We start from the raw sequence: 23,940 nt of genomic DNA, 5'->3' as shown, positions 1-23,940 counted from the left end.
TAAAATTTTATATTAAATATAAACCATAAATCAAAATATAAAAGAAGCTTAAAAAATATGTTCAAATACTATTTTTCAAAATAATTAAAAAATATTAAATATTATAAATATATAACCACAAGTCAAATTAAATAAAAAATATCAAAAAAATATTTTTTTTATTATATATCATTTTTTTCCAAATAAGCGGTTTTTAATTAAATAACATATAAAAATTAGTTGTGTTAAGTTATAAACAATGGTCAATATATCAATTAATCACCATGATCGAAATTTTAAAAAAATCAACAGATAAATAATTTCTAAATTAATCAATTATAACATCAAATTATAATAATAAATTGAAAAACATATTTAGTTTTATTTAAACGCAACCAATGTATAGATATTATCAAATGATATTATTCTAATATACATATATTTTATAATATTGTTCATTTTTATTACAAGTTTAGATATTCAACATAGGGCACGAATTTTCGTCTACTAATAATAATAACATAAAAGGTTTTATATAAACGTATATATTCTTCAACAAATTAAGAACCGACATTTAGTGCTGTACTTTTACTACTTAACAAAGTAACAAAATTAGATTGATGACTTATGCTCTCTGGTTGTTTATGGCCACGTATATTAACAAGAATGCATCCTTATTCAAAGATTTGTGTTTGTATATTACCCTTGCCCCGTTAAAAAGAATCTTCCCTAATATATAAAGATCTTTTTGTAACATGTCATATTTTTATTCATTTTGTCACATGTAATTTTGTGGTTATTTTAAATTAATTTTTATTTTACATGTCATTTTATGGTTTTTTCATTTTATTAAATTGTAGATAGTATTTATATTCAATAATAAATGCATATCAATTTCATTAATAAATTTTCCTTCTAACTTCAAAATTACAAAATTAAACATTTATTAATTTTCTTTATTTATTTATCTAAATTATTTGTTTAAATTTAAAAGAGAAAAAAAATATTTTAAGTTTTATAATTCAATATATTCTTACCTTTTTTTATAAATTCATTATTTCAAATGTTTAAAATTTTGTATTTAGTTTTTTTTTTCTTTTAAATAAACTCATATAATATATGGGTCTTTCACCTAGTATATTATTATTTAGAGCTTTATAAATGTGTGTTGGCCGAAAAAAATAACTAGAATACCTTAACGTTTAAAGATCTTTAATCTTGAGAGTTCTTCATTAAATTAGCAAGAATGTATTGATTATAAAGTTAAATACTATTTAAAAACAACAATATTATAGTTCAAACTAAATTATATTTATTACATTGAAATCGACAGAAATGTATATCTAGTCAGGATGGCCGAGTGGTCTAAGGCGCCAGACTCAAGTTCTGGTCTTCGAGAGAGGGCGTGGGTTCAAATCCCACTTCTGACAATATATTTTCACTTTTAACCCACTTCTTTTTATTTGTTAGATTAAGTGCCCTCAAGATTTACTTGTCCACCTACTGACCTTTTTGCATTATGGTTATCTTCTATTCAACCCCCCCCCCCCCCCCCCCCCCCCCCTACCTTTCGTTATAATCTATTTGTGCCCCATAAATTTCACCCGTTATTGGTGGTAGCTACATATCTTGTCAGACGACTTAAATAAATATTTGAAAACCAAATTACTGTAGATGAAAAGTTCATATCATTAAAAAGATCGTGATATTTCACAACTATGCAATTATTTTAATGGCATTTGTTTAATCATTATATTTGAAGTTTGTGACCGAATACAAATCAAAGTTTGACAATTTTTTTACAATTTGGATATGGATCACAACTCTTTCACATACAAATACATTTATTCATTAACTAGTTGTTAGATTCATTTATTATATGAGTTTATTTAAAAAAAATATTAAATATAAATGTCAAAATAAAAATATTTGAAAACTTTGAATTTATAAGAAAAATAATGATGTATTATAATGAAAATGTTTTTTATCTTTTAAATTTAAACAAATAATTTAAATAAAGAAAAAGAAACTATTGAGCTTTAATTTTGGAAATTTTAAAATTAAAAGGTAAGTTTATCAGTGAAATTAATGTTCATTTATTATTATATTTATTGCAATTATTACATTAAAATATTATGTGAAATTTAATAAAATAGAAAAACTCATCAAATGAAATGTGGAAAAAAAATTAATTCAAAATAACCAAAAAATGACATTTGACAAATTGAATGAGAGTGTAACAAGTGGCAAAAAAATCTTCATTTATTAGCAAGGATGTCACCATTCTCATACTCTGGGTTTGACGGGAGGCATGCGATCACCGCCAACATCTTTGGTCCTGGAACGACACAATCAAACTTATAACTGGGTTTCGTAGCTTATCGATTGTCTTTACAAAATTGAACAATGATGAAGCCTCTCTTTTGTCCGAAGAAGCTACAATGTCCCTCCATGTCTCTAACTCACTCATCGCAACTGAATTTTTTTTCTCATTATTGGTTGTGACTCATATAGGTCATATATCTTCCTTATAATTCATCTCTCATTTTTTAGATGCATTGCTCTAAGTGAGTCACACTCTAGGCTCTCTTAACTTTGCTCGCTGAAATGAAAAATCAAATTTAGTAAACCAAACCCTCGTTGGAGAAGATAAAGTTTACAAATTCACACCTCGCTAGTCCTTTGAGGTATTTATACCAAGGTTTTACTAATGGGTCACGGAGAATAATTTAGCGCATTTCAAGCTCGTATAAATAAGGGCGGGGTCAGGATTTTAGAATAAGTGAGACTTGTATATATCAAAATTAAATCTTTACACTAGGACTAGAAGTATACTTTGGTTTTAGAAGTTGGCATGGTCCAAATTCAATATATAATCATCTAATATCATCACCTTGGTGACTTGGATATCTTTAGATCGAAAGTGGTACTCGGTGATAACGAATCAAAGAATCTAAGTTTACCTCTTTTTAATTTTTAAATATAATTTTTTTTTCAAATTCAACACTAATTGACTCTTCCATATTACTATTCATTTCAGATTGTGGGCATATATTATGAACATCTACCATAATATTATCACTAACAGGATGTGGTTGTAAGTCGTGAATATTTTTTTTTCGTTGGTTCTTTTCTTACTCGTGTTTACCTTATGATTATAAGAATTAAAAACACAATCATAATATTATCATCAATTACAAATTATACTGTTCAAAAAAAATTTTACCATAAATTACACAACACTTAAATATGTATTAATTAAGAATTGGAAATTACCTTTTCTTGAAACTGATGTTGGTAAAAGATAATGTCGATAAATGTAATTGCATTAGCTCTTTGTCGATGATTTGTAATTGTTGATTTTGCAATAACCGACTTACGGTAGGTATGTAACTGTGTTTTTTATTATGTGCAGGTAATTGTTTATTGCCCGATACAAAGTTAAAGAAATTGGGCTATAGAGGGGGCTAGTTGACTTAGGATGATTTTTTATTTTGAGCTTAAAACAATTAAATGAGATTTATTACTAATACTATATGAGTAAAATAATCCAAATAAGAGAACGTTAGGGGGGAAGCGCACCCACTAGTCCCCTTACTCCCTCCGCCCCTACGTACGAATAAATTATGAGGAACATAATATGGTCCAAACAATTACAAAAACTAAAATAGTCCAAACATATATGTTTGAGGCTTTTTAGTTTAGCTAATACTTATCTAATTAGGTTGTTTTTAAGCCAACCTCTAACTAAGACACCAATGAATATACAAGAAAAAAAGCATCTCATATCAATGTCATACGAAAAAAATCAGGATATGATAAAAAAAAAAGTTGAAACAGCCCCAACATCCTATGTTTGAGGCCATGCACTAAAACAAATACTTATACAGTTAACTTGATTCTTGAGCTTAACGTGTACTAAAGACAGAGATTAATGTGTTGAAAAAAAAAAGAATTAACACAGTTATGAAGATTGGAACTTGTACCGATATTCGGTATCAAATTTCCCCTAACCCGGTGGTACCTGATATGTGCATATCTATATATATAATTGTACATCATATCTTAATATTTTTAATTACTTTTATGCCCTTTATAGAGCAAAAGGTACTTAATTTGTTATGTATTGTGTTGTAGGGGTAAAAGATATGTTTGGAGCATAAATGAAGCTAGAAGCTGGAAGCTAAGGAATTTGAATGAAGACTTTTAAATGAAGAAAAAAATGCATTCAACATGTCGTGGTGACTTACCCACGACGTGGTGTTTTGACCTTTCCCAATTGACTTCGAATACTTGCCGTATATGTGATAACAATGAAGACCACAACGTGGTGATCTGTTTTTCGGGAATCTATAAATTCCTACCATTATTCTCCGAATTGGGGACTTTTGCTTAGAGTTATTGATGATTTTTGAAGGCCAAGGATCTGAATTAAAGCTTGGAAGTGAATAAATCGATTGTAGCTTGGGAATTGAGAGCATTAAGTCAATAAACTCTTAATTATGATTTTATATTCTAGCTTAATCATGTCTTTGCATATGAAATTCGTTTTTCTGAGTTTAGTTGTTGAAATCATGGGCTAAAACCCCATGACTTTCGTTTGGTGAAGATATTCTTGACTATCTATGGTTGGATTTATGGTTGGATTAAGTTTTTACTGGTTATTTGTTTAATTAGTTTATTAAATAACCTTCTATGATTATGATAACTGTTTAATCTATTTATGGCTGAGTTTAATTAAGTTTGCATGACTATGTTTCTTAATTGAACTTGAATCTTATGATCTTTGTGGATTACAAAAATTATAGGACTAGAGTTTTGACTAAAATATAGGGTTAGATAGAAAAGTGGGTAAATAATTGTGGGAGCTAATATATGACGACCTATCATATATTGAATTGAATCAATTAACCAATTTGATCAATCTATTATAGTCTAATTTAACTCGAACCGAACACTAGTGAGCTTGTTAGTTTATCCGCTTGATTATCGTATGAATGAACTTGTTTGCTAAATGATTAAGTTAGTGAACATTAACTTGGCCAGCTTAGGAATCGGTAACCAATTGAACATTAATCTATGCACTTCCATAAATCAACCACAATAGCAATAAACTGAAGCTAAACTAAAGTCTCTCAAATACATTGGTTTAAATCGCTTCTTTTTGTTTCTTGCTTTAGTTTGATAATTGCTTTAGTTAATTGTTAGTTTAGCTTAGTTAATTAAGTTTCTAGTCTTGCAACCAGAGAAAAAATATTTTTCTAAATTTCTTAGTAATTTAGTTAGTAGTATGTAAAAATTAGCTAATAATACAGTTCTCTGTGTTCGATACCCGTCTATTATGCTATACTATTTACAACAAGGTACATTGTCTTAGGTAGAAAGTAGTTACATTAGTATGATAAAACTAGTGCGTAATTATTTTTCACATCAGTACCAGAACCGAAACTACCGAGCATTGATTTTTGCGATATGGAGGAATCGATAACCGATTTACCCTATACAGTGCCATTTCAGTTCGGTACCAATTTTACTCACCCCATTATTAAAAAAAATTACAATGGCTTATTATTTTTTTTTTCTTTTTTGTATTTGTCAACAATTATAACATGTAATTTTTATTTACAATATATTATCAATAATTTATATGGTTAATTATTTATTTTGTTGTTTAATAGTTATTCAATTTATTTCATAACAAAAGAAATAGAACCCAGATAACCGAAACCGAAACCAATATCAATGATTCCGAGAGTAGTTTTAAAATATTAAGAACCCAAGTGACCCATTCTAGGCTAGGTTCAACAACCGTTGGTTCCGATATCAACATCCTTATATATTAAAAAAATGATCAAAAAAATATAAACAAAATTGCAATACATAGAGATACATATAATGTTACAAAATCTTTTTTTTTAACAAGTTACAAAATCTTTTTTTTTTCAAAAGCTATACAACTAGATAAACAAAGAAGTTTGGTTTTACATAATATTTGTGGTACTGATCTGAAAAATATTACTTTTAAAATAATTATCACATGTCACATTTTTTATTATTAGAAAATGAAACATAGTTCCTTCACATTATTAAAAACGATGAAAATGATAACAGTATTTTATTTAACAATTTTTTTAAAACATTTTTATCTTTTCATAAAAAAGATGGACCATGGAATTTGCTTAGAATCATCCATCCTATTAACATATTATATTACAATTCTATTGGTTGAAGAACTAATACTCATAATAAAGGGATAATGACTTAAAATGGTAACATATTATTGGTTTTGTACACATTTAGTCCTTGACTTTTTTTGTCCAAATTTTACCCTTGAACTTTTTGTTGTGTATAAATTAAGTCATTATTACTGGTTGCTTCCAGTTAAGCAGATCATTTTGTGTTTTACTGGTTTACGTGGCAATTACCTGGCAGTTACCCCCTTTCACGCTCATTTATCAAGAAACCTCATTTACGAACGAAGATCAATTAGGGTTATATTGTCTTTATTCTCATAATTCGTTCTTGATTGGTTCCACATTACTCACACTTCTCTTCTCTCAAAACACCATTCTGATTCAATGGAGGAAATCAAGGTTTTCCAAAAGTCGATGTACACTATAATGGTACTTTTGTGCCTAATCCGTTAGTGTATTTTGCTCCACAAGTACTACGTCTGAATGAAGATGCAAACAAGTTAGGTTTCTCCGATTTCATCAAATATGTTGAGAAGCTTATCGATTTTCAGTTCAAGCATGTGTATTATTGTATACCTGAAGTGAGATTGAGTGAGGGGCTCCAAACACTACAAAATGAATGTGACTACTCTGAGTTTCTTGAGGTTGCAAATGCTAACAAACATGTGGATGTGTATATTGACCATGATAATGAACCTCTATTTGAGTGGATTCAGAAAGAAGAACCAGACGATGAAGACCTTGTGTATTCAGAAGAAGATGTCGACTCTGTTTTGGCAGATGATGAGAACTGTGAACATGAAGAGGATGAATCTGTTACATCAAGCAAAATAATCTTCAAAAGAACCTATAATGATAAGTTTTTGAACAAGTTATGTCCAGTAGTTGTTGAAGATGAAGATGAAAAAGGCAATCAACTTTCAGCTGTCTACCCTAGGCATGATGCTACTCAGGAATGGAGGAAGATGAAGCCTGAACTAGGTATGAGATTCTCTTCTCCTGCTGAACTTAAGTCATCTCTCAGTAACTATGCAGTTGCACATGGATATGACTTGTATTATGAGAAGAATGACAAGGATAGGTTGCTTGTAAAGTGTTGTAAAGGAAAAAGACCACAATGCCCTTTTAGACTATGGGCTTCCTGGATGAAAGATGAACAAACATTTCAAATAAAGTCCTTTAGAGAAGACCATAGTTGTTCAAGGGCATTCAAACTTGGGTCAATTGTTACTTACAAGTGGATAGGGAAACAATTTGTCACTGATATGTTGAAGTCCCCTAAAATGAGTCTGAGGAAGATGAAAGCTATGGTATCCAAGTTATTCAACATAAATGTTAGTGTTGGACAATGTAGGAATGTAAAAAGATTTGCATTGTGTGAAATTGAGGGTGATTTGAAGGATCATTATTCCAAGCTGTGGGATTATGGAGCTGAAATTAAAAGGGCCAACCCAGGATCTCATGTAGAAGTGTATGTGCAGCCCCAAAATAATTCTACTGTGGTGTTTGAAAGGTTTTATGTGAGTTTTAAAGGAGTTATTGATGGATGGTTAGATGGGTGTAGGAAGGTAATTGGGATAGATGGATGTTTTCTGAAGGGCATCTGTAAAGGAGAGCTCCTCTCAGCAGTAGGCAGGGATGGAAACAATAACATTTACCCAATAGCCTGGGCAGTAGTAAATGTTGAGAATTAGAATACTTGGAAGTGGTTATTGGAAAATCTAATGGAAGACATAGATGAAGGGGGAAATGGTAATGGAATCACATTGATGTCAGATGGACACAAGGTACATATATACACTACTTTTATTTTACAAAAATTAGCTTTTACATAAACTAACATACCAAATCAATGCAGGGTATAATGGAGGCTGTGAAAGAAAGATGTCCAGAAGTTGAGCATAGGTTGTGTGCTAGGCACATCCTTGCTAACTTCCATAAAAATTTTAAGGGTGAGTGTTACATTAAACCTTATTGGAGGGCTGTAAAGGCAACTACAATTCCAAAATTTGAACTTGCAATGGAAGAAATCAAGAGTTTTGATGTAGGGGCATATGATTATCTCATTAAAAGGGACCCCAAGTGTTGGTCAAGGGCTTTTATTAAGGTTGGAATGGGATGTGATGCAATGGAAAATGGTGTGTCTGAGAGCTTCAATGCTGATATTGAAGAAGCTAGAAAGAAGCCATTGATCACTATATTGGAGGACATAAGGGTATTTGTGATGGAGAGATTGTACATGCAGAAAGGGAAAGGATTGGGCTGGGATTTGGCAATTTGTCCAACTATCAGAAGGAAACTTGGTAAACTAAAGAAGTTGAGAAGGTTAGTTGTTACAAACACTTTTACTTACTTTTTGTACATGCTAGTGCTAACTAACTTTTTGAATTGACAGATTCTAGGCATCATATGTTAGTGGATACAAGCAGTTTGAAGTTGTGCAATGTAATGAAAGGTATGGTGTTGACTTGGAGAAGAGAGAATGTGGATGCAGAGGTTGGCAATTGACAGGAATTCCTTGTGTACATGCCATATGTGTCATATCTTCCTTGAATCTTGATCCAGAGGAATTTGTTGCAGAGTGGTTTACTAAATATGCATTTCTTAAGGCCTATGAGTACACCATACATCCCCTGAATGATAGTACCTTGTGGCCCCACATGCCTGATTTTCACCAGATACTACCTCCTATTAGGAGGAGGTTACCTGGTAGGCCATGTGTGAAAAGAAAAAGAGACCAAGCAGAAAATGAACTCAGTGGGAACACAAGGCATACTATAAGCAGGGCAGGTGTTCAACACAGATGTATAATTTGTAATGAAACTGGACACAACAAAGTTACATGTCCAATGAGGGGTCCTTCTGAAGCAGGTCCAAGTAAAGCAAGAAAGAAGAGTAATGCAAGAAACTGTCCTTCACAAGCAGGTCCAAGCACTCCAGCTCCAAGTGCTCCAACACATGTCAATCAAGATCCTTTGACTTAAGACCATGTCCCTGTGAATGAAGATCCTATGAATCAGGAGAATGTGAATGAAGTTCCTGTCAACTAAGATCATGTGAATGAAGTACCTATTAACCAAGATCCTGTGATTCCAGTACCTGTTAACCAAGTGCTTGTGAATCTTGGTGTTAGAGTGCCTAAGAGACTTGGTGTTAGAGCAAGGAAGCCTTCAGAGAGAATCAACAAGATACAAATCAGGAAGCAGGTTTTCCGAAAGGATGGCAAAGGAGTGACTAAGGACAACCCAGTTACTTTAGATTTAGACTGATTAGGGTTACTTGTTTTCTTTTGCTTTGGAAGTATGTAATAGTACACTGTGTATGGTGACTTTCTTTTGTTAATTGGGCCAACTTTTGATGTAACTGACAATACTACCCTTGCTTGTATCCTAGCAACTTTTTATGGTCTTTAAGTAATAGAATCAGATATGGTATCCTATGTCAATTGTGTTTTGTCTTTTTCAATCTTTTTTGGTATTAATGCATTAGTTTATTAAGAATGTCATAATGGGAATCATATGTCAATTGTCTACTGGGAATCATATTCCCTATTTGTTTCTATCAATGTCCTTTGTCGTTTGGTTGTTGAAGTTGCAGACAAATTAAATTATCATTGTCCTTGTCTTTTGGCTATTGAAATTGCAGCCAAATTCAATGTAAATTACAATCAAATGTTCACCATGTAACACTTCATTCAGTATGCAAACTCCATTCAATACATTTAATATAAACTATTCATTACATTCCATATAAACCATTCAATCCCTACATTCAAAATACCACAATTCAATACATCATACAAAACTTTATTCAAACTGTTTTCATATAATATTACAGCTGATTTCAACCCTATAACTATGTGCTTTATTCTTCAGCTCTTGAACTTCTTTCTTCAAACATGCAACATCCACTTTAACTGCTTCAAGTTCTTGTTTTAAATCTGGATTCCCAGTCACAGGTTCATCAATCCATTCCCAATACTTACACTTCTTACCTGGTTTCTTTGAAATCAAATATAAAAATTGTAAGAACCTCAAAATATTTATTTATTAGAAGCAAAATCAAAAGTACAGAGGGGAATCAAGATCGACATACCATAGAATTAGGGCAAACTTTGAACTTTTTGTTAGGGTTGTCTTTAGTGTTCGATGTGCATATTCGAACTGGGAGTTGACAATCACATAGCTCCTCTTTCTTTGCGATGGAACCAGATGAACTGGGAGTCGACATCTTCTTCTTCGATTTTGGGTATGGGTTCGAATGTTTTTTGACTGGAATTAGGGTAGGTATGGTATTATAATCAACGGAACTAAGAGATGATCCACGTAGGAGTGTAGATGATCCACGTAGGAGTGTTTTCTTTTAATGAGTGTCCACATAGGCAGCCATGCCAGCAAATATGGAAGCAACCGGTAATAATGACTTAATTTATACACAACAACAAGTTCAAGGGTAAAATGTGGACAAAAAAAAGGCAGGGACTAAATGTGTACAAAACCAATAATATGTTACCCTTTTAAGTCATTATCCCCATAATAAAATGCAAGATTCTAATTCCTTAGATCTTATGTTACCAACCTTCACAAATACTATAATAAAATACTGAACATTATGTGGCTATGCTAACCCATTGGAATTAATTTATAATTTAAACAATCAAGCATGGAACAAACCACATCTCATATATAACAAACAAACACATACATATATATGATTTTTTTATTGTCCGATACGAATTGTAGATTTTAAATATATAGGCTATTCTAGCAATATTTTATTTAAAATATCTACATGAAACAATTAATTCCTAACTTTTATTGTTATAGTAAAAAGAGAAAAGTTTGATACCTAATCTAATGAGTTTGTTGTTCGTTGACCATAACACCAACCAACGGTTGACTATGATGACAGACGAAGGGTATTTTGGTAATTTAATATCAAGGGTTGAAAAAGCTGCAGCACGAACTGAAATGGACGAATTAGCGACTTGGTTGAGTGTAATTTTAACATCCTCTCTCTTGATCGCAATAACAACTGCACTCACTTCGCGGTTGCAGTCCCCGTAGCCGTCGCCGTCGCCGGAGTTTCAGTACCAGCCGCAGTGCTCCGGCTCGTACGGGCGCATACTCATAATTCATAAACTCACTCGAAGAGATCGCATTTTACATCTAGCGTCTAAACCCTAATCACCAGTTGCTACGGTTTCAGATAACAAGACAAAGAAGAAAAAGCTATTGGAATTTAGGTTTTGAGGAGATGGAGGATTCATCGGAGAAGTTATTAGAATCGGAGTCATCGGAAATGAAGAATGAGCTGTCAATGGAAATCGATCCTCCGTTCAAAGAGAACCATGCGACCGCTGAGGATTGGAGGAAAGCGCTGCATAACGTGGTTCCGGCGGTGGTGGTGCTTCGTACGACTGCTTGCCGAGCTTTTGACACCGAATCTGCGGGTGCTAGCTATGCTACCGGGTTTGTTGTCGACAAGCGTCGGGGAATTATACTAACTAATCGCCATGTGGTTAAACCAGGTAAGCTGAGTTACTTCTTTTCATCATTAGCCACCACTTTTCAAATTTAGGGAAAATGTTAACGATATACATGATCTCAAATTGAGAAACTTGAGAACATCGGATCAGTTCTGAAAAGACTCTGATTGTGCAACAAGGGAGTAGAAATTAGTAATCATGATCTTAATACAGAAACAAAAAAGTTACCTTTTCAACGCTTCTGGATATATAATATATTATGATTATGATTAGCTTCTTTAAGGTGTTATTTATGGCTGATTTGGTTATAACTTTTGTAGGTCCTGTAGTAGCAGAAGCTACATTTGTAAATCGTGAAGAGACTCCAGTCTATCCCATATACAGAGACCCTGTGAGTCATTTTAATGGATCATAGCTATCTTAAGAGACTTACTTCAGTACCTTGGTTTTCAAATGTTCAATTTACTAATTCAAAGAGGCGTTTTGTGAATGATAACAATATTAATGCTTTTGCAATTTTAGGTTCATGATTTTGGATTCTTTCGTTATGATCCTGCTGCAATTCAGTTCCTGAGCTATGAAGAGATCCCTCTTGCCCCTGAAGCTGCTTGTGTTGGACTGGAAATTAGAGTTGTTGGTAATGACAGTGGAGAGAAGGTATGATGATTATGTGAAGCCATGGTTGTGTACTTGTGTACATGATTTTTGGTCACACTGGGGTATAAAATTGAACATTATACATACTTTTTGTCAATTTTCTTGTTCATATCTTTGGGTGAAACTTACAGATCTCTATTTTGGCTGGTACCCTTGCTCGTCTGGATAGGGATGCTCCACATTATAAAAAGTATGCTGCTTCACTATTTTTTATACTTTTTTACCTTTATTTATATCACTCAACCCCAAACCTAACTAATGTTAAACTCAAAAATAAGCAAGGGCAAAAAGGTAAAGAAAATTTCAAACTTGACTTAATGTGGTAATGTATAGACAACTTGAGATCTGGATGTAGTCTGAAAAATAAGTAAGGGCAAAAAGGTAAGAAATTTTCAAACTTGACTTAATGTAGTAGTAATGTGTAGTCTGTAGACAACTAGATATCTGGATGTAGTCATAGAAATAAGCAAGGGCAAAAAGGTAAGAAATTTATGATTATATTATATGCAATATTAGTTTAAAATTCATGTTTTAACTAAAAAGATCTATCTTTCCTTACTGCAGGGATGGATACAACGATTTCAATACTTTCTACATGCAGGTGAGCTTCCTGTAATTATTAAGCTTAAATTTTATGATTTCCTTCCAATCTTTTTAATTTTTAATTTTGTATTTTTTTTTCCACACACACACACACACACCAGGCTGCTTCAGGTACTAAAGGTGGTTCAAGTGGTTCCCCAGTGATTGATTGGCAAGGAAGGGCAATTGCACTGAATGCTGGCAGCAAGACTTCTAGTGCTTCAGCATTTTTCTTCCCTCTAGAACGCGTTAGTTAACAATTATCAAACTTTATTCTTATTATTTATATTTATAAAGAAAAATTAAAAAAAAAAAATGACAACTTATATAAATAATATTGTTGCAGGTGGTGAGGGCTTTAAATTTCTTACAAAAGGGAAGAGCTTCTGGTCAAGATAAGTGGGAGGCTGTCTCAATACCTCGTGGTACCCTCCAGGTTTGTTTCTTTTAACTTTTAATTAAATGAGACTTCTTGAATCTTGATTTTGATTTTGATTACCCTTTTTCAAAATGATTCGTATTTACATATATGCCACTGCTTTTATTTAGACAACCTTTGTCCACAAAGGATTTGATGAAACCCGTAGGCTAGGCCTGCAAACCGAAACAGAGCAGGTATGTGGTTTTATACTTTTATTCATCTTTTTTTTTTTTTTTTTTTTTAAATTAATTTTATTTGTGGATTATTTATCAGCTTGTTCGCCATGCATCTCCACTAACTGAAACGGGAATGCTTGTTGTTGATTCTGTGGTAAGTGATAAGTCTCCTTCCATTATATCTATAGTTTTAGCAGTATGTTTTATGGGTGATGCCTACGTGGACATATGATGTAGGTGCCAGGTGGCCCAGCTTATAACCATTTAGAGCCAGGTGATGTACTTGTTCGCATGAATGGTGAGGTATGTATAAAATATAAAATATAAAAATAAATCTCACCATATTTGATACCAACAAATACTAATTTATAACAAATGTATATACAGGTGACTACTCAGTTTCTGAAAATGGAGACTTTACTTGATGATAGTGTTGGCCAAAATGTTGAGTTACAGTTTGAAAGAGGTGGCACACCTTTAACTGTTCAGTTAAAGGTAAGATTTTGTAATTTGTAAAAGTCAAAATACTAGTCAACGATACTAAAATTCTCCATTATGTAATTGTTATCTTCAGGTGGAAGATCTACACTCCATAACTCCAAATCATTTTCTTGAAGTTAGTGGTGCTGTTATACACCCTCTCTCCTATCAACAGGCTAGGAATTTTCGTTTTCACTGTGGTCTTGTATATGTATCAGAACCTGGGTAAGTTTAAGTTTAAATTTAAAGTTGTTTAAAATTTCTTTAGTATGATATGATAACTTAACTTTTGTCAATATATATCTATGCAGTTACATGTTGTATCGAGCAGGGGTCCCACGACATGCAATTATCAAGAAGTTAGCAAGTAAAGACATTTCAAATCTTCAAGACTTGATCAATGTTCTTTCTAATTTAAGTAAAGGAGCTAGGGTTCCTTTAGAGTACATAAGCTATACAGATAGGCATAGGAGGAAGTCTGTTCTTGTTACAGTTGATCGCCATGAGTGGTATGCTCCACCTCAGATCTACACCCGTGATGATAATTCTGGTATTTGGGTAGGAAAACAAGCTCTGGTTGTGGGTCCCACTTTGGAAGTTATTAAAGGTGTTGATGTTGATGTTGGTGAACAAGTGGCTAATGGTAATAATGTTACAAATATGGAAGATTCATCATCTGATAATGGTAATGGTAATGGGAATGCTTCTGTTGCTGAACGTGTTATAGAACCCACTCTTGTCATGTTTGAGGTAAACTACAAAATTGAGTCTGAAATTTTTTACATTTGATTCGATTGATGTTGATGTATGATGTATGATGTGACATGACATGGCAGGTTTATGTACCATCATCATGTATGCTTGATGGGGTCCACTCACAGCATTTTGTTGGAACTGGTGTGATTATATATCATTCTCAAGACATGGGATTGGTTGCTGTTGACAAGAATACTGTTGCCATATCAGCATCTGATGTCATGCTTTCTTTTGCTGCTTTTCCTATAGAAATCCCAGGAGAGGTAAATTAAATACGATTATGAAACAGAGAAATTAACTTTTTAACTTTTAATTCTTAAAATTAAATCTCCTAATTAAGTACTTTTTCAGGTGGTGTTTCTTCACCCAGTTCATAATTATGCTATTATTGCATATGACCCTTCTGCCCTTGGAGCTACTGGTGCTTCGTTAGTACGAGCTGCTCAACTTCTTCCTGGTAGGCAAATTTTTGTTATTTTTTGACTTTTTAGTTGATACTGATTTTATTTTTTTTATTTAAAAAAATAAAAAATAGAACCTGGGTTGCGTCGTGGAGAGAGTGTATACCTTGTGGGGTTAAGTAGAAGCTTACAAACAACATCTAGAAAATCTGTTGTGACAAACCCATGTGCAGCTTTAAACATAAGCTCAGCTGATTCTCCACGTTATAGAGCAACCAACATGGAAGTCATTGAGCTTGACACAGGTACTATATAGTATATACAACACTTCAATAACATAATTTTAAAGAGATGGATCTTTTATTGTTTTATAAAATTTATGCAGATTTTGGTAGCAGTTTTTCGGGGGTGCTTACGGATGAGGAAGGAAGGGTTAAAGCAATATGGGGAAGCTTTTCAACTCAGGTTTGTACTAATCATCGATCAAAAAACAAAAAGAAAAGGAAGGTTGGTTGGTTGGTTTTCTTTAGTCCTATTGGAATCACTAATACGTCGACTAATGCTTTAATATCTAAATCCTAATTTCAGATAAAATATGGGGTGAATTCATCTGAAGATCATCAATTTGTTAGAGGCATTCCTATACATTCCATAACCCAAGTCCTTGATAAAATCATATCAGGCGCAAAAGGTCCCTCCCTTCTTATAAATGGCGTAACAAGACCCATGCCTTTAGTTAGGATTTTGGAAGTTGAGCTTTATCCTACTTTGCTTTCCAAGGCTAGAAGTTTTGGCCTCAACAATAATTGGATCCAAGTATTTTTTTTTTTTTTTAATTTTTTCTTATCATCAAATTATATTTGTATAAATTTATATATATTTTTTTATAAATTTGTTGTCAGGCTCTTGCGAAAAAGGATCCTGTGAGACGTCAAGTTCTACGGGTGAAAGGTTGTTTGGCTGGATCTAAAGCTGAGAATTTATTAGAACAAGGGGATATGGTGTTGGCTATTAATAAAAAGCCAGTTACATGTTTTCAAGATGTTGAAGATGCATGTCATGTATTGGATCTTTCTGATAACATGGAAGAGAAACTTGAGTTAACCATATTTCGTCAGGTTCATTTAATCAAATATATATGGTTCTTATTTTTTAAGATTATTTTAATTCTGTTGAAATTGATGATTCTTATTTGTGGTTTTTCTCTCAGGGATGTGAAGTTGAAGTTGTTGTGGGAACAGATATAAGAGATGGAAATGGTACAAAACGTGTTATAAATTGGTGTGGATGCTTTGTACAGGAACCTCACCCAGCAGTGCGTGCCCTTGGCTTTCTTCCTGAAGAAGGCCATGGTGTATATGTCACCAGGTATCATTTTTCTCATATCTTTTACTAAATTACATTTTTAGTCCCTGAGTATAGTTGGTTTTTGCAATTTTAGTCCCCAAAAATATAGTCATTTATTTTACTTGGGCAACTGGAACCAGAAATGTTACAAAAACCTCAAATAAGAACCAACACTACAAGAGGACTAAAACTGAAAAAATCATCTATACTCAGGGACCAAAGATGTAATTTACTCTATATGTGTTTCATCAGTTTTATGTCTTAAGAAAGAATTTAATTGGGGTACTAAATAAAATTTGCAGGTGGTCTCATGGGAGTCCTGTGCATAGATATGGTTTATATGCTCTTCAATGGATAGTGGAAGTTAATGGGAAACCAACTCCTGACTTGGATGCTTTTGTTGATGTCACAAAGGTATTAATGACAATTTTACCCTTACATTCCAAAGAAAAAAAAAAAATTTCATCACACTTAACGTGAGAGGAGTTGGTTTTTTTGGCTTAACACATTAAGTGATTCTACTATACCAAGAAACTGGCAAAATGAAAGTAGTGTATTGAATGCAATCTTATTATAGGAAATTGAAGATGGAGAATTTGTTCGTGTAAGAACAATCCACTTAAATGGGAAGCCACGAGTGTTGACACTGAAACAAGATCTACACTACTGGCCTACATGGGAGCTAAGATTTGATCCAGAAACTTCAATGTGGCAAAGAAAGACTATTAAGTCATTAGCAACTGGAGATAATAATAATAAAAATAATAACAGCCTTTGAAAACCATGTACATACTCCATACTCCATACTCCAAAATCCTAAGTCGTATTTATATATTTGTTTCTGGAGTTGCCTTAATTCAACTTCCAGATATACATATTATATAACTTATATACATTACTTCATGTACATTTCATGTCAAATAATTATAACAGTGTAATTTAATTTGCATTTTGGAATCATGGTTTTTGTTTCTTAGCCTCTTTGGTTATATACATATCAGATTTAAAAAGATTTTATATATATAAGAAAAAGGTTATGAATTACATTACAAGAATTCTGAAGGTGAATTTGAATCTGGCTTTCCATTGTCATCCAAAACACCTGGATGCTGCAAATTCTGCAAAACCTGTGGACCCAAATTCCCCAATCCATCATTCCCAGATCCAAAAAACTGACAAAAAACCCTAGCCATAACTCCAAGAATCTGCATTTGATTCTGACAAGCATTGGCATGCAATTGCATCATCTGTTTCTCATGTTCCATTTGCATACTCACCATCTTCTCCCTCCATTTCATCTCCTCCTCCTCCCACCGCTCCTCAACCACCATCCGCCGCCTCCTCTCCTCCTCAAATTCCATTTCTAACTTCACCCTGCTCTCCACTTCCCTTCTCCCCATCACCATTAACAACTCTTCTTCTTCTTCTTCTTCATCATCGTCATCCTTTTCTTTTCCATTGATGTTCATGTTCTTCCTTTCTTCTCTCTCTAAACCACCTTCCTCTCTCCTCCTCCTCTTCTCTTCTCTCCTCAACACAACATCTCTCAGCTCCAACATTTGAGCTCCGACTAACCCTAACATCCTCCCACCTACTCCTTTCCGAAGCTTCTTCACGTGAACTGAACCAGAATCATCGGTTTCCTCTTTCTCACTATCACCATCGTCATCGTTATCGTTATCGTCATCTTCATCGTTCTGCAATTCGTCGAAACCTAATCCGAAAAACTCATCCCCACCGTTACGTGAATACGCAAAACCGGAATCGGCAAATAGATCGCCGCCGACGTCGCTAAACCGCTTGTTGTCTCTAGATTCGAGCTCGATGTCGCCGAAAACTTCCTTATACTTCATGAAATTCTCCCAGTGATTCTCTCCGTCTTTCCAGTTGTATTCGCTATCCGAAACCCTAATTTTTTGCTTCACTCCTAAGTACTGATGACGCATGTTTTGGACTTTTATTGATACGTCACGCCATGACCACTTGAACGGGAAGCTGCTCGGGTCACGAAGGTGGTGGACGGAGTTGACATGTTCGGCGATTGGCTTGAATTTCTTTTCTCTGGTTTTTAGCTTCGCTAGGGCGCCGGAGGTGTCGAGGTCGGAGTACTTGGTCAGAAGCGTTTGTTCTTCGAGCTCTGACCACTTCTTGCGCTTCATTGGTCTTCTACCGACAATTGATCGGAAAACTCGGGGGATTTTACGGATTCATTGGCCGGAGTTGGAGGAGGAGCGAAAATAGGGGAAGGATGTGTGAGAATATCACATCTGTTTGTGAGAGATTGGGCGAGGAAGAATGGAAGATATAAATAAGTATTAATTAGCCCCTCATCTTTCATAAGTTTTGCATTTATATAATGGAACTAATTTTTATATCAATTAAGGAATTGCGTAGAGATTTCATACAACATCATGGGTAAATTCGCCCTACAACAAAATTAGTTTTGACAAAACTTCATAAATGGTTCATATGGTATCTCGAAATCAAAAGTTTAGTCAATAAGTTTAAAAGTCTTATAGATGGTCTTTGTAGTTACAAAACTTTTATTGTTTAGTCCTTATTGCTCATTCTGTCAGTATTTGTCCGTTAATTAAAGGACATTTTCGTCATTTCAATATCATAGGGACTATTTATGAAGTTTTGTTTTATTTAAAAAAAACAAAAAATAAAATATAATTATTTAATATAAAAGGATCTCTCTCTCTTTCCAAAAAGAACCCATCTCAAGAATCTGAAACAAAAAATACCCATAATCAAACTTATTGTTGTTGGTTTTGAATAATTTGGATTTGAAGAATCCTCCACTATTTTCACTCGACTACATTTTTAGAAGTGTAGAGCTAAAGCCCACCACAACTAAGATAGCTAAGATAAAGGCAGTGGCTACAACTCAGGTGAACCATGGTCATGTTGTCGTCGGCACCAATAAGCCACCTCTTATCCTACAACCACCATGCCCAACCAGATATCACAAAACATATTCCAGCTAAGATTAAGGGTAGCAAAAAAACATATTCTAATGTCTTAAGGTTGGGATGAAACATGTAGTCGCTTATCCATCAGCCTCGTCTTTGAAGACATATTCTAATGTCTCTTGTGGAGCTTTGGGCTTAGCTGAATGCTCTTAGTGTGTGTGTGTGTGTGTATGTTTTTAGGAAGAACACATGTAAAACTTGGATTTTTGGTATTTTCCTTATTGCCCTTTCATTTTGAAAATGTTGCATTTTAGTCCTTGGAATAGTACGTAGGGCATATCACATGGTACACTTAGCGCACTAGTTGAAAAGCTAGTATGTGGGGCGTACCACATGGTACGCTTAGCGTACTAAGCAGATAGCGATCGGGATTGCGAGGCCTCGTACGCTAGGCGTACGAGGGTTACGCTTAGCGTACATAGAGGAATAAGAAACCCTAATTTTAGGGTGTTGCATCCTGTTTAAAGACCTTAAGTCGCTCTGGATGGTCTCTTTACCATCCCCCAAACCTCCTAAAACACTAAATTGACCCTTAAGCCTTCTTTGTGGTGTTCTTGAGCACTTGAGAAGATTTTGGTGTTTATTTTGCCCTTTGTGAAGAAAGTAAAGAAGATTGAAGGTGCTTTGATTGGTGAGGAGTTTATAGATCTAGAATTATCACCCTTTTTGCAAGACTTTGGAGGTATCAAGTTCATACCTTGGCTTCTAGATGCTTATATCTCTTTATGACTTGAATTGTTATGTTGATGGTCCTTTTTTGGGTTGGTTGTTGAGTTAAGACGTTTGAAGGACTTATTCTTTTAGATCTGAGCTTATTAGGAGTTCCTTGAGCATAAATGTGCCAACTTTATGGAGTATTGGGTCTCATGCATGTATTAATTCATCTATTAAGTCCTTTTTTAAGCTTAAGAGCTTCATTTAGCCATGCATGAATGTAAAGTTAGCAAATTTATGTGATAATCCAGCTCAAGGAAGTCAGATCTACGTTTTGGAGCAATATCTTAATGGATTAAGGGTTAAAATCGAGATTTGGTTGAATGGGTGAGTACGTTATGCGTACAAGCAGGTACGCTTAGCATACAAGCCCTCAAGCGAGTACGCTGCGCATACGTGCTGAGTACATGTGACAACCCGAAATTTTCAATTGTAAAATTCCCGCATCCAAACACTTCATATATTAGTCAAAAATATTTTTAATACATTTTTGGCCGGATTTAAGTCCATTTGGTCTTTAATTTTATTTTTCGTCAAACGATTAAAAAAAAGTGGGGTCGTTATTAGTGTAGTATGACGATTAAAACAACCCAACACCTTAGCTAGGTGTTTACGGCCAAATAAGGGGTGTTTGGGCCGTAAACACCCTCTTTCCCAGGACTCATGCATATAGCATGAGTTTACTCCCCTTGCCTTCATTTCTACACTTTCCACTCAAGAACACAAGGCTTTTCTCTCAACTATCATAAATTCATCCTTCCAAATCCGCCAAATGTAAGTGTTTCCTCTCTAAATTCATTTATACAACACTAAATCTAGTGTTTATACATCATTTTCATCCATGGATTTTGATTTTTACTTAGATCTTCAAGCATCTTCAAATCACCAAGAACACACTAGTGTTTTTGGGTCCTAAAACCCTCTTACAAGCTTCATATAAGTAAGTATACTCCTCCTATCTAGTTATCTTCTTAGTATGCTTGAAAATTTATGGATTAAACCCCAAGAACAAGTGTTTACGGTTTGGGGATCTCCCAAAATCGTAAACACCCCAAGAAGGGTGTTTTGATGCCCTAACTTCCTCTCTAGCATGACTTATGGACTAGGAACTTGCTTGAATGATCTATAAACCCCAAAACTCGAAGTGGATGGAGTAGCCATGAGTTTACTGCCGTAAACTCATGGGTTTATGGTAGTAAACTCCCCAAAAATGGTCCAAGGACTGTAAACTCCAAAAACTGGGCAATTCATGCCCTAACCACTTCCTAAGCCCTTGAATCGACCCTAGAACCTTTCTTTGTGAAGCATGAAGCCTTAAAGCACACGAATACACCACTCCCATGAGTTTACGGCCGTAAACTCATGGGAGATATGGTTCAAAAACCGTAAATACCCCTAGGTACTACCATTTGAAGAGTAAACTCCAAAGTGAGGCCATACTCTCCTGAGATGCAACCCTTAACACTCCTGGCACTTGAAACAAGGTGTTTTCATGCATTAGAGGGTCTTTACTTACTTAATTGGTGATTAAATGACTAATTAGACACCATTATGTGTCACTACATGTTTCATAGGATCTGTGTGTGTGTGTTCAAGTCCTCACTTGACACCTAGCATCCTACCCGACATTTTCATCCACTCCACTCACTGCAGGTGAGTTCATACCCCTTAATTAACCTTTCAAATGTTTTTTAAATGCTTTTATGGGGGGGGGGGGGGAATACAAGTTGAATCCAACAAGTTATAGTATCAATCACATGTGATTTATAACTTGCAATCAAAAAGGATTTTCTATACTTTTAACTGCTTTGTCAACAAAACTACTTTAAATAATTATCAAACGCATTTTTTTATGTTAAATTGTTATTAAACTATTTTTAAACCTGTTTGTTTCCAAACTATATCTACACCAATATATTTATATAAGTAAGACTTGAAGGACTTAGGTCTGATAGCTCGCCTTACTTCCTGTTCTTGTTTGATTGTGGACTTAGGGTATACTGTTATCTGTCTGACTTTCGATGAATTCTTGGTTATATATTGTATATATTTGTGTTAGATATGAAAGTCTTCACTTAGTTCAATACCTTTGTGTATCAAAGGCATGCAACCAACATTCTATTTAACTATAATAGGTATAGTTAAGGTTACTGCTCATTACCACTATCACTATGACGCTTACTATAATTACTACTGTTATGAGTTAATACATGTTAAATACTATGCAAATAGAATACTATATACTATACAAGAGAACACTCAATACACTATACCAAAAAGTACATTATACTATAATACAAGAGAATACACTAAAACAGAATGTGACACACTATTCCTCTACACGACACTCTACTGTACCTTTACCGTGTAACCAGAGTCTCCTGGAGGGAGAGCGGGCATTATGTGTATAGATCTATACGGGATAGACACTCCCACATCCCGACTGCTAGCTACAGTCGGAGTCGGCTAGGCCTAGGGATGACAAAATGTCACCACACTACGTGTGACCTGGAGGGTCATCAACCCCTCGATCGTCTATCAGCATGGTTACGTACGAGTTCACATTCGGACCTCTAATTAATAAATTAAGAATATAAGTTAAAACAGACTCCCCGAGGTGTATTGTACACTTATCACCACTTGGAGTCTGCATTTCTATTTCATTCAGCCGGCAGTAAAACTGCTGGGATAAAACATTATTTTCCCATTTACTTTACAAGAATGAAATCTAAAATTATATTTTTATAACTGATAGTCTCATTGGGAAAACATTTACACACTCAAAGGATCAAACTTACAAATATTCAAGTCTGGAAAATATAAGATTTTCTAGGGATTCATGCTATTTTCAAAACTTTGATAACAGCTTTTATATTACATGATTGTAAACACTTTTATACAAGCAATGACACTAAATACTTATGAACTCACTAGCTTTATGCTGATACTCGTTTTCAAAATAACTTGTATTCTCAGGTCATCAGTAGACAGGTATATGTAGGGTCCGTTAAGTGTTGCGTCTCGGGCTCGTTCTTTAGTCCAATTTTGTATCTGGATTGGGCCTGTCCATCCGTGATTTTATATTCTAGGGTTTAGTATATATAGATGCTTGCATGCATCTTAGTACGTAAGTTTTGGAGAGTCAATCATGATCAACGATACTTTTGTTTTGATTGTAACCCTAAATAGCCTCTACAGCGGAAGTTCTTAGTCGAGCTCTGCTGAGGTGTGAATCTATTGAAGCATTTGACATATTTTGTTTCATTCTTGTGTTTGATCTTTCTGTTAGTATTTTTCTGATTAACCTGTTCGAAGATCTAAACGATCAAAGAGTTTTTTAACTCATCAATTGGTATCAGAGCAATAGACTGTGTAATTCATACACATCTCTTCTGTGAAAGAAGTGATTAGGGTTTATTCCACATTCATTGATATTTATTGAGTCGTCACTCATAATTGACGTATCTCTTTAATTATTCAACTTGCCCTAATATTACATATTACAAAGTCTAATCTTATAACAGGTTACACGATCAAGCATGGATGATTCTCAATCCAATCCCATCAACATCTCTAACAGCATCGGATCAACCACCAAGATTCCAATTCTCTATACTAAAGACTATGAAGTATGGACGCACCACTTTGAAGATTACGTTATTGGATCTGAAGATAACGGGTATCTGATATGGGAAGCTATCACTTCTGACCCTTTCGCTTATTCAAGCACGTCCAGGATCATTAAAACTCAAAAGGAGTATAATGATCTA

At 34.1% G+C, this 23,940-nt stretch overlaps 2 protein-coding genes and 1 non-coding gene across 4 annotated transcripts; all 3 read left to right on the top strand.

Moving 5' to 3' along the window:
• Positions 1 to 1,325: 1,325 nt before the first annotated feature.
• On the top strand, positions 1,326 to 1,409 carry TRNAL-CAA (transfer RNA leucine (anticodon CAA)). The gene has a single exon. It is a non-coding gene; the product is annotated as a tRNA-Leu (tRNA).
• A 6,488-nt stretch (positions 1,410 to 7,897) lies between these two features.
• LOC145099587 (uncharacterized) lies at positions 7,898 to 9,157 on the top strand. Its single transcript, XM_079037136.1, has 3 exons — positions 7,898 to 7,960; positions 8,032 to 8,498; positions 8,590 to 9,157. The coding sequence occupies exons 1-3, from the start codon at positions 7,898 to 7,900 to the stop codon at positions 9,155 to 9,157; spliced, it is 1,098 nt and encodes a 365-aa protein (XP_078893262.1).
• A 1,981-nt stretch (positions 9,158 to 11,138) lies between these two features.
• On the top strand, positions 11,139 to 17,457 carry LOC145097437 (protease Do-like 7). Of its 2 annotated transcripts, none has more exons than XM_079034999.1 (22): positions 11,139 to 11,703; positions 11,982 to 12,052; positions 12,184 to 12,318; positions 12,450 to 12,508; positions 12,883 to 12,919; positions 13,023 to 13,148; positions 13,247 to 13,336; positions 13,450 to 13,515; positions 13,595 to 13,651; positions 13,735 to 13,800; positions 13,885 to 13,992; positions 14,072 to 14,202; positions 14,289 to 14,727; positions 14,814 to 14,996; positions 15,085 to 15,190; positions 15,269 to 15,439; positions 15,520 to 15,641; positions 15,723 to 15,950; positions 16,037 to 16,252; positions 16,345 to 16,502; positions 16,784 to 16,895; positions 17,059 to 17,457. In XM_079034999.1, the coding sequence occupies exons 1-22, from the start codon at positions 11,430 to 11,432 to the stop codon at positions 17,257 to 17,259; spliced, it is 3,156 nt and encodes a 1,051-aa protein (XP_078891125.1). In that variant the 5' UTR covers positions 11,139 to 11,429; the 3' UTR covers positions 17,260 to 17,457. The 2 variants fall into 2 exon arrangements, with proteins under 2 accessions (XP_078891125.1, XP_078891126.1); XM_079035000.1 differs by having other exon boundaries at positions 11,140 to 11,703; positions 15,520 to 15,599.
• The last annotated feature ends 6,483 nt before the right edge of the window (positions 17,458 to 23,940 follow it).

The sequence above is a fragment of the Lactuca serriola genome, chromosome 4 (genome assembly GCF_051521515.1).
Source record: "Lactuca serriola cultivar US96UC23 chromosome 4, Lser_US96UC23_V15, whole genome shotgun sequence".
Classification (NCBI taxonomy): Eukaryota; Viridiplantae; Streptophyta; class Magnoliopsida; order Asterales; family Asteraceae; genus Lactuca; species Lactuca serriola.
Note: the sequence above shows the minus strand (reverse complement) of the source record. Positions and strands in the feature narration are given on the sequence as shown.